This window comes from Montipora foliosa, chromosome 12 (genome assembly GCF_036669935.1).
Source record: "Montipora foliosa isolate CH-2021 chromosome 12, ASM3666993v2, whole genome shotgun sequence".
Classification (NCBI taxonomy): domain Eukaryota; kingdom Metazoa; phylum Cnidaria; class Anthozoa; order Scleractinia; family Acroporidae; genus Montipora; species Montipora foliosa.
In genome coordinates, this window is record NC_090880.1 from 6,453,847 (window position 1) to 6,465,703 (window position 11,857).

At 41.1% G+C, this 11,857-nt stretch overlaps 1 protein-coding gene across 1 annotated transcript in view; it reads right to left on the minus strand.

The window, feature by feature from the left end:
• Window positions 1-834: 834 nt before the first annotated feature.
• Window positions 835-11,857, minus strand: part of LOC137978900 (ficolin-2-like) — a 38,957-nt gene continuing 27,934 nt past the window's right edge. The window contains exons 5-6 of the mRNA XM_068826020.1: window positions 1,667-2,047; window positions 835-1,310 (exon numbers count right to left, since the gene is read on the minus strand). Coding sequence (XP_068682121.1) covers window positions 1,054-1,310; window positions 1,667-2,047 — 638 coding nt within the window. The 3' untranslated portion in view covers window positions 835-1,053. The remainder of the gene's footprint in view (window positions 1,311-1,666; window positions 2,048-11,857) is intronic.

Consider the following 11,857-nt stretch of genomic DNA (forward strand, 5'->3'; position numbering starts at 1 on the left):
AATCCCATTTAGATTGTCACACAAATTCTCTAATTAAAAGCTCTCCTAAGTGACCACTCCCATAGGCGACCGCGACCACTTTTGAAAATTACCAACTGGTATTTTCCTTTGTTTTTAAGCTCTCATAAGCAACCTCTAAAACAGTTTGATTCAAATTAGTAAATACTTTAAGAAGACTGCACTTCTTGATGAGACTTTCAACTTTAATTTCGCAGTTCAGCCAAGGTATCCATATATTTTTGTTCCCAGAAAATATGTTGGTGCATGCTATTTCCAAACCATAGCAAGCATACTCGCTATCCGGCCATGACTATTAATAGTTCATGTACATATCCAAATCTTTATGCTGGGTCGCTTATTAATTTTCTGGGCTTGCAGACGTAAGTGAATAATAATGAATAATTCGAGATATTTACCCAGGAAGCTCCACTCATCCGGAAGTGGTTTTCATGGAGCTGATGCATCCGGATCGAATTGGAATTTAGAGATGTTGGTGAAGTGAAGTGAGACAGTTGCAAAATTTAGCCGCAAGCTGTTATGGTCAGCCAGTTACCAATGCGAGAAAACATCAGTGGTACAAAGCTTTAGTGTCATCGGAAGTGAAGGTGTAGATTAATATCTTTCAATGTTCTTACATTTTGAAATTGTTGCTTATCTGGGTTATTCTGTGGAAAGGGCTTGTGAGAGCAAAAAGGCAGTGAATTGTTGGGAGAAGGACAACGTACTTTTCTCTCTTGGAAAATAAAAGGGTGAAAACTATCATGCAGACAAGGAAAAAAGAAGAACAGTTATGATTGGTCACCACTAGTGAACTTTATTAAAGCATTCCCAGCTTACTGGTTCTGTGAAACTAAGCAAGTACTGATATATCTAAATCTACCGCATGATAACGTGCGCGGTATGCTACTAATATGTAATCGCACGACATTTCTTGTTGTTAAACCTAGTGAGTGTTTTACACGGTTTTGCGAGTTAAGCAGCTCTATACATTGATGATCAATAAGATCCATCCCCTGGTTACCAAATGAAATGTGATACAATTGACACAGAGCCTCAAAAGTTCTGTGGACGTATCTTCATCTCAGACCGCTTGACAGAGTAGGCACTGTTTTTCCAGTGATACCAGACCATTCCTTTCCAATCGACCCTTCCATTAAGATACAGACCATTCAGGCTGGAGTAGTGACAATCCTTGTACCACCAGGCACCTTTATAGCTTGACGCACAGTTGGCTGAATTGTTATCATTATCTCGATCCTTGGTGCTAAACGCTTGGCCGCGGTGATAGCCAAGGGAATCACCTGCAGTGCCTGAATGAAAATAAAACGAATTAAATAATCAAAATAAGAAGCAGTTTTAAAACTTTTTTAAAATGCTAAAAATTCTTAAGACGCACTTGAGATTGTTTGTTGTCTCTACTTGCCACCGACATGAAATCGATGAAACTTGTTTATCACCACGTGAGTGAAATGATTACCAGGTTTTTCAGATTGCAGTGTTCTTATTTCTTTTAGCTAACTCACTGGCTTACATATACAACTCATTCTGTCGTCAAAGCGAGATAAAATTCTGTCACATCACTGTAGATTCTGTCAGTTAGAGCTGAAAAGAGAAAGTGTGTCGATCTTAAGTAAAACAGGGTTTTCAATCACCAGAGTTTGCAAACCTGAATATTTTCCCAAACTCAGCTGGTATTTTGCTCGCTCGCTTGCCACAGTAATTGAACTGTACTCAGCAAATGCTGTATTTCCATGAATGTCTTTCAAGTCCACGCGAAGCTTGTTGCTGCTGCTTACAGTCACGCTGTGAATCTTGTCCAATCCAAGCCAAAACTCTCCATTTAGATTACCAAAGCCTCGTTTGTAGGCGTCCCACGCGCGAAAGAAATCTGCGGAGCCGTCTTGTCTTTTTTGAAAGACCGTCCACCCTCCGCCAGCCGTTTTGTGATCACAGTACACTTCAAATTCTCCCAAACCATCAGGATCGATTTTGTACACGCCATTGATCTTTTCGCCAGAATTGTTAACATCGGCGCAGTTCTTGAAGACTGAAAATTACAGAAGCAGAATTAATTTCTGTCAGTTAATTTTTGGTTTCATTCCTATTTCTAGCCTCTAAAAAGTAAGAATGGGCGTCATAGAGGAAAATACTCTGCATATCTTGCATGCAAATGTTTTAGAAGCAATTGATTGACCTCAATTTGAGTGCTTTTTGCGAGGGAACAGATTGGAAAACGTCTGAGAAGTGAACAAAGTATTTAAAATTTATAACTGCAAACCTTTGTCGTAAGAGCCGCCAGTTTGGTTTGTTTTGAGCGCAGCGATTGCTTCTTTTATTTCAGTGAGTTGCTGCTCGATCTTCTTACAGCAGCGTGGTCCGGCGTAAAAGTTGTTATTCACGTTACACTGGGGCTTACTCATGCCAGGGTTTTTTGTTGGTTGCACAAACGTTTTGGCAAATGTCCCAACGAGAATCCCAGTGAAAAGCAGAGCTAGCTGGAATGCCATTATGCACTGATGCTTTCAGGAAACTCTTGTATGAAATGGAAGCAAAAATGCAAGTATAAAATGATTTCTAAGACTTGAGCTTCAGTTCATTTAGTCTTTCCAAACTAGATTTTTCTTGTCTCCCGAGCTCTATTTTGGGGAATGCTGAATCATCGATTCCTACCAATCAAATAACAACACATTGTAGCGGTGACTCGAGGCAGTAGGACCAGTTGACAATTTTTTTTTTTTGACAAGTAGAAGACAATGTCACGAAGCAGTAGATAACTTTCTTTTGACAAGAAGACAGTTTCTCAATATTTTATGAAAGATTTATCCAGTGAAAGAATAGGGGCACTTAACGAGTAATTTCGGTAAATATCTGTTCGGAAGATAGTGAGTTAGCATTTTCGAAAATTCGAACTCAGGTTTTCGAGGCGCACTAAGATTTTGGACACTCTTCTCAACAGATTTCCTATTTTCCTTTTCGGAAAAGTAGTGAAGAGTGTGAAGAATGCGTAGAAATTTCGAAACCACACTGAAGAACGCTAGTGAGTTGAGCAAGAGTCAATCAACTGTGACATTGCAATAAAATTTGAAGATTTTTTATAACTTCTATCATTTTGGCCAGAGTTTGTTTGAAAATCGTATCTTAAGCAAACGTCCCTTAAAACTTTCAGGGAAAAAGGACGACGACCTAATGTTAATTTTTTTTATCAGACCTTCACGGATGCTAGAACTTTCGGACAAAGTAATTACTACAGACCTGACTGAAATTCCCCTGGAACATACGAACCAATAAATATTTTGAAGGATAGCTCCAAAGTTACTAAATGAGCTTTTAAAACATTGTGGAAACCATTTTACCTAATTCCGACAGATTTTAAGACAATCGGCCGTCGGTGCCACGAAGAGAAAACCTCGTACGGAATGATGGAATAATCAATTTGTCGTGCGGGGTTATTGTTATCTTTGATGGATGGGTACCGTGCTTCGGAATAAGCATGTTTATCAGAGATCATTAACAAAAACTTCGAAAAGCTTCTCCCTCGTGGAAACCCTCGAGCTCAGATTTTGCTGTTGACTAAAATTTAAATAAAATCATATTGATTCCAGGTTTTATGCAGCCATAGAGCTATGGACCAATTTATAAAACAGGGAAACGAGGCCGCGGCGCAAGTAAATGACTTTTCTTTGACAAGGAGGAGCCTGACATGTTTGCCATTGAAGTTTGCCTTCATTTGCTATTTTTGGAGAGCTTTGCTGGCCTCGGGGAATAGTCGAACAGTTGACAAAATAATTACCATTTTTAACCAGAGTGAAGCCGTGTGAAGAAATGTTCAGGTCAGATATTTATCTTCGTTGTCGATCTTCTTTTTGTGAAGCATATGTGTATAGTAAGCTTGGATGTGTTGTCTGTGTATTTCACCGAGCCTTAGTCCATGGACTTCTCGATAGACCGGGTGTATGAATTACTAAATTGGACTTATAATGGACTGCCTAAGTGGTCAAGAAGAAAGATTGCTCATACGATACTAAACATAAACAGCACACTGGTAACGTCAAGCACAAATTTGCATTACGCTAAAGATGAAAGAAGCATCTTTGGTTTTAGCTGACGTTTTGCCAGTGATCTGCAGATACCAAGCAACTTCTTAAAAGAAAGGGAGTGGAGATAAAGAGGCGTTGGAAGAAGAGAGTTTTTAAGCTTTTGTCACAAGTAGCAGTTTCATTGAAACAGAAGTTCTTGTGTTGATTCCGGACAACAAACACATCAAAAACAAATACAAACTAAAGCCGCAATTATCAAAAGATAATGAATCGAAAACAAATTGAAAAGATTTCTCAACCATTTCCAACCTACGTTCGCAAGAGACAATATATGACAAGCCATCAATTTGTAGGACTTGTTTCTTTGATATAGGCGTCGTCACACGGTTGGGAAAATCGGACGTTAAGTGGTTAAGTTTTTAGTATTGTTAGGCCAATAATAATTATTATTCAAGTTCGATTGTTCGTCAGTGTAGAGTTTTGTTTTCGTTTTCGATCAAGTACAGAATAAGTTCAAGAAACATGTCAGGATGGCGTTCAGTGCCCGATTCAAGATGTTGCATTTAGCACGTGGAATCCCACTGCAGTTAGTTGGTTTCGGACTAATTCGAGTGCGTTGCGGTCATCGGACTCAATCTCATTGTTCATTCAATATTTGGCTAGAGTAGTATTTTAAATTTAGATAATACCGTAAGCTGGTGGGCCAATGATAAACAAGAGAGATTGACATTTGTGAGTTATGGACTTTTCACGAAAGTGATGAGGACAATGATACATACGAGGTGATACTGATGTAAAGATTTTTTTTCGTTTTGGCCGGCTTCCTGTCAACCTTAATCCTTGGTTTTACTATTCCATGAAGACACCGTTCTCAGCAAAAATATGAAATAAAAAATGGGGGTCATCGTACTCGCTCGGGGAAAAAAATAGCCATTTCTTGACGGGTTAACCTTGGCGTTAATGAAAATCCTCCATTTTATTAATGTGCACGACTGAATGCGCGCGCCAATGACGCAAGAAATTACGCGCAGTAGAGTTGCGCAATCAAAAACCAGGGAATCACCTTAAGCTTCTCAGACACGGCCATTATATATCATATTAAACTACACTGAGTAAACAGACATTTAATACTTGCCTCTCTTTTTGGTAACAGCTAGCCCTTGGACGAAACTTTATATTAACTTCTGTTACCAAGGAATCTCCTGAAGTGTAAATTACTTGCGTTGCTTCTCCTCACGCTAGGTTCCAGAGCCTAACTTTCCTTTTCTTGGGGTCCATTTCACCCCGCGTATTGATGGCAGCATTTGGCTTGGCCCCAATGCAGTATTGGCTTTCGCAAGGGAAGGATACAAACTCACAGATGTAAACTTCTCAGACTTGATAGATGCATTGGGATACAGGTATGTTGCTTTGCTGAAAGGCCATCTTTGTGTTAAATCATACTCGTACATCATACATGTGGTGTACTGGGATGTAGCCTATATCCGGGAAACCACAGTGATACGTTGTTGTTGATTAAAAAGGCTGTTGAGCTTGGATTACCGACTTCGTGTCGTTTTATTTCGATTACAAACACTACATTGGCGACAAGGATTTGCCTCAATGGCTGAGAGAGCCCTTCCAACGCTAGATCTATCGGGATCTTCATCACAAGTGGCAAGCAACTGGAAGAAGTGGAAACGAGCATTCGAGTATTACGCTGAAGGAAAAGGCTTAGATAACGCGATGAAGAAAACTTCACAGCTTCTGCACTATGCAGGAATGGAGGTACAGGATATTTTCGAAGATCTTGTCGACCCCGATCCGGCGGGTAATCAAGTTCCCTATGCAGTCTGTATTAGGAAGCTTGATCATCATCTTCGCTCTGACGAAAACATTCCATTTGAGCGCCACGTTTTCCGGCAGTTGGCGCCGACGGATGGCGAATCAGTTGGTGATGCTCTCGATGACAACCTACGAGATCAGTTAGTTGAAAAGCTGCCCGACATAGAATTGAAAAAGAAGCTGTTGGAGACCAGAAACATTACTTTATAGCACGTTTTGGAGAAAACAAGAGCTTCGGAAGCGGCGGGACAACAAGTGAAGCACATGGCGGGTGTATCAGACGTAAACGCAGTCGGACGAAAGGAGGATAAGACAAACGAGTCAGCGAAATCAGTCAGTGAAAACGTGCTTCAGCTGCGGAAAGGCAGGACATTTCTCACGGGATCCGTGCTGTCCAGCGAAAGGTAGGAAGAGTTCCAGCTGCTCCATGTATGGCCATTTTGCAGTGTGTTGCAGAAACCTCGACCGAAATGCACCTGAGACAGGAAGAGGCCTTCATCCAAAGAGCACCCATGGCAATCGTAAGGCGTTCAGTAGACAGACAAACGAAGTGGATGATTGTTTGGCGGGTAGCAGTCAAGAAGAAGAAACCCGCCTTTGCGTTGTTTACTGTGATGGAAGAAAATGAGGAGAGTGTTTGCAAAGTGTCGACCGCACCTCACGTACCGACTATGAATGTGAGTATTGATGGAATTGTTCAGGAAGTTTTGATTGACTCAGGGTCTGTGAGCAATTTGATGGGGGATAATGATTTTCAGAAATTGAAGAATGCTGGTTTCAAGGGGAACCTCGAACATTGTTCCAGGAAATTGTTTGCCTATGGAGGCAGAGAAATTAAGGTCATTGGCCAGTTCAAAGCGGAAATTTCGGTGGGAAATGCTAAGGTAACTTCCAGTTTTGTTGCAGTTAAGTGTGGGCGTTGCATATTGGGGAATGCTACGGCCAAGGAGCTAGGTATTCTCCACATTGGTCCAAAGGTCAGTCCCATTGGTGGAAGTTGTAATGAGTCAGGAGTGACTTTGCCAACCAGCTCAAAGCTCAATACCCTAAAGTGTTCACAGGAGTTGGCAAATTAAAAGACTTTGAGTTGAAACTGCATGTTGACCCCAATGTACCGCCTGTGGCACAAAAGTTAAAGCGAGTTCCGTTTGCGCGTCGAGACAAATTGAAAGCCAAGATCGATGAACTGTTAGAAGGGGATATCATTGAGAGAGTGGAAGGCCCCACTACATGGGCTAGTCTGGTTGTCGTAGCACCCAAGCCGTCAGGTGAGATAAGACTTTGTGTGGACATGCGTCGCGCAAATGAGGCCACTATCCGCGAACGGCGTCCGATACTTACTGTTGATGAAGTACTAGAAGAACTAAATGGCAGTACTGTCTTTTCGAAGCTAGATCTGCGTCATGATTTTGACCGGGAAGCACCCACAGAAGTCATAGCAGACGCCAGCCCAGTGGGACTTGGTGCGGTTTTGGTTCAGGAGGTAGACGGCGAACGCCGTGCAGTATGGTATGCCAGTAGAAGTCATAATAACACTGAACGCCGGTACAGTCAGACTGAAAAGGAAGCACTTGCGCTTGTTTGGTCCTGCCCGAATTTGACCTAGGGACTGACGATTTTTTTGAAACCTGGTTTTCTCTAAATAAAGAAACCAGGTTTCAAAAAAATCGCTTAATTAAATCAAGTTAAATCGGTAAAATAACGACACCAGGAGCAAACAACACAGGTATGGAATAAGGTAAGCCATTTGTATTGAATATTTCCACTTTTAACTACCTCCATGGATATCTTGTAGAATATCCAATACAAACCCTTATAATTCGACGCCATATTGTGCTCCTTGTGTGGTTCATAAAGAGAGCTTGGGCTGCCTGTGATAGCTCACGCTCAGAGAACACAATCCTGCCATATGATTGGTTGCTGGGATATGTACAGCGTGCGAGTCGATCTAAAAACAACTTGAGACATACAACCTATGCAAAAGGGTATGTATGGGGGATGCACACTCCCCTCTTATTTTATCTTGGCTCCATTTACTTACGATTCTGCATGTTTTTATCAACCAACCAGGGGCCCTGCAAGTGTTCGTGCACAGGCCATGGACCTTGAAGGAAATTTACTGGAGGACTTTGTGTTCGACGGAGGAGTAGGGGACATCGGAAGCCGAGTGCTGCATGTCAGAAATGCTCCATCTCCCGGGGCAACCTCGTCTTTGGCCATTGCTAAAATGGTTGCCGAGAAGGTCCAGGAGCGGTTTAATCTTTAGCATCAATGAAGATAGCACATTTTTATTGGTGCATCTTCGAACTTTGGCGGTTTTGCTTCATTATTCAGCAAATTGAGGATAATGCGATGGGATGAATGATTTATCTTCATGCTCGTTCCAGTAATCCAGTTCAACCATAAAAACACGAATAACGTCTAATGACGTTGTAATAAAGGATAGGGATTTGAAATCTATAAGATGAAGAGCGTGCAGAGCCGACATTTTCTGACAGCAAAGGCTTGTTTAAAGACTAAATGTTTCAAACGCAAGTCCGCCATTTTGAAGGCAGAGCGGAATTGGCGCGAGATAGGCCCCCTCCCCAACTACAAGTGTAAATTGATCAACACGATTTCTTCCTCAAATGAAGGGGTATCCTTCATTGTCAGTTTGCTCCAAATGAATCATAATCCTCCATTTAGGTTACTCTGTCACAGGATTTCTGGTAGCAAATAAAAAGAAAAAAAAAGTAAAGGAAGCAACTGGACAGGACTTGAACCCACAGCACCTACTTTGAAGGAATTGTTTTTATCCACATAACCACTAAAGATAAACTGACTAAAATGTGCCGATTACTTACCAAAACTAATGAGTATATATATAAAATCATTGCTGATATATCGTTAAGTCTAAAACTTGATTTTAACATGGTTAGCTTTCTCTTTAAGTTTGATAACCGACATTTTTCACTGTGTACGCTTGCTTCTTAGCGGGTGTTAATACACGTTTAGAGCGGCACTTTTGGAAGAAAAATTATTGACCTTAATAAAAAATGACAACCTCGCAGTTTGTGAGATGGTAGTCTAGTGGTTAAGTGAATGAGTGATTAATCACAGGTTCCCAGTTTCGAGTCCTGCGAGTCCAGACATACAGAGGTTGAACGAGACGTACCGGAAGTTGAAGTTCGACTGGGATTCCACCTTTGTCACCATACACAGAGGGATTACGTGAGATAGCATTGCGCCTGCGTGAACTCAGTCTTTAAAGCACTAGCCATGTGCATCGTAAGAAGTAAGTAACAGGGTGGGTCCAAGGGTGGGCATGTAATCCCTCTGTGTACGGTGACAAAAGTGGAATCCCAATCGAACTTCAACTTCCGGTAAGTCTCGTTCAACTTCTGTATTCCACCTTGTCACCCACAGAGGGATCACATGAGACTTCAAAGACAGATGCACAGGCTGGTAGTAAGTAATTTCACACAAGTGAACACATTACTGTAAAACGTTATTGGCAAACGTGTCTTCCACAATTTTTTTGTCATAGAATTTAGCAAAGGTGGATTCTGACTTCCTTCCAGCCTTGTCAAGAATATCTGGTAATGGAACATCACTCAGCTTTGCCTTAGAAGTAGAAGCTGACCTTGTGCTATGAAGCTTGAAAATCCTTACATCAATGCCTGAACTTTGTAATACAAACTTAACCCCAAAGATTGATCGTGTCTCTAGACACTGGACCATACAGTTTGACATAACTTAGCAACAATTGACTACATGAACGAGTCTCCCTTGCAAACTTTGTCCTAGTCAAATACTCCTTAAGAGTGGTCACAACACAAAGTCGTGGATTTGTGAATGATTTAAGTTCAATCACCATACCCTTGAACCCTGGTTTGGACTGTTTAACATGCTCTTGAAGTCTGACTACTATAGAGGAGCCAGAATCTATCATGCTGTCCACATTGAGGAAAAGAAGGGATTGTCCCCTTTTAGCAGTGACTAGAGCTAATAACATTGTGAGCTTCAACGATAAACTCTTGAGAGAAATCTCATTAACAGGGGACAAAGCCTTTAAGTAATCAAGAACTTGGTTTACATCACAAACTGCTGTATAACGAGGCATCGCTTTGCGAGATTCAAATACTCCCTTTAGAAACCTAATAACTGAAGGATGTTGCCCAACTGGGATACCATCTATTGAAGGGAGTATCGAAGAAAGTGCTGAGAGAGCAGTATTAAGACTACTATAACTAAGACCATTGTTAAATAAAGTCAGTAGAAATTCTATGACTTGGGCTAAAGAGAGACGAACTGTACTAATCTGTTCTCTATAACAGAAGTCAAGCCATTTTTTGTAGTAGGATTGGTACTGTTTAGATGTGCCTTTCCTCCACGACTTGAGGATAATCTTGGTAGCTCCCGCAGAAATACCTTGCTTCGTAAGGGATTCCCCGATAACTTGCATGCAATTAGTTTCCGTTTGCCCTCCAGTCTGGGCGTGTCGACTAAAAACTCATCAGCTTCGGATACCAGGGCTGGGTTGTGGGTTGGCCCGACTGCAACAATGATGATCCCTTCCCCTTCCTCCACTTCGATTTTCTTTAAACAACGAAGTATCAGGCTAAAAGGGGGAAAAGCATAAAATTGTTCTTGAGACCAAGAGCAAGAGAAAGCATCCACAAATTGTGCCTCAAGGTCTGGCCTCCATGACACGTACCGGGGGCGCCGGACTTTTCTGTTAATTCTAGATGCAAAAAGAACAATGGATGGCATGCCATAGGTCTCAATAATGCTGTGAAAAATATTTTCCTTGAGAAACCATTCTGTGTTATCATTAAATGTTCTAGATTCCCTATCAGCCTCAACATTTTCTTTACCTGGTAATGATATTGCTGTCACCCAGATATTTCTCTGGATACACCAGGTCCAAATTTCACGTGCAATCTTATTACATTCCAAAGAATGAGTGCCACCCATGGCATTTATGTTAGAGACGGCAGTGGTGTAATCTATGTAGATGTTAATATGACAATTTTCCATTGAGTGGCAGAATGATTTCAAAGCAAAAGAAGCAGCAAGTGTTTCTAACTCATTGATGTGACAGTTAGACTCAGTTACAGTCAAGCGACCTCCTGCTTTATCTCCCTTGCACACTGCCCCCACCCTCCTTTTGAGGCATCAGAATACAGGGAGAGTAATGGATCCCCATGGGATATCCACTTAAATGAGCTCTCAACATTTTTGATCCACCATATTAGGTCTATAACTGAAGTATCTGACAATATCATTACTGAGTTGTAGTTTCCCCTACTTTCTTTCAGAGCTTTGATTTTGTCTATTTCTAAACTTCTATAGAAACGCTGTGCATATTCAACACCAGGGAACATAGAAACCATTAAGCCTATCACTTCTGAGACATTATGAACTGAAACATGAGGTTTTGTCAATAGAGCTGAACATTCCTGTTTCAGTTTTCCAGCTTTCTCTGGTGTTGGTCTCACTGTCATCTTGAGTGAGTTAAAGATAAAGCCCAAAAATGTTAACTCATGGCTGGGTACGAGAATTGATTTTTCTTGATTTAGAAGAAAACCCACTTCGGTGAAAAGGTGGACAGTGTCCTGAACATTATTTTTGGTGTGGAAAGGAAGGTAGTATGCTAATGAATTGGACTACTACTCTTGTTGTCTTTGAGTCCAACAGTATCTTAATGACTCGGATTTTTTTTCCGTTTATCCCTGGATCATTATCAAAAGGATCCAACGATAGCGATGGGGTAAAATAGAAGTGATCCTCGCACTTTGTAAGGCGCATTTGTTCTCGCGAAAGGACTAATAAATAATAAATTTTTATGTTAAATTATGATAGAAGTGACCTTGAAATTTGCCGGATCAGTGCGAAGATCACTTCTATCTTTTGTCTATAAGCCGCAATTCAACTAATATACCTTTCTTTCATAGTGATGACGCATTGTACGCTTAACAAGATCATATGATGGTTGCTTGCCAACAGGCAAAATT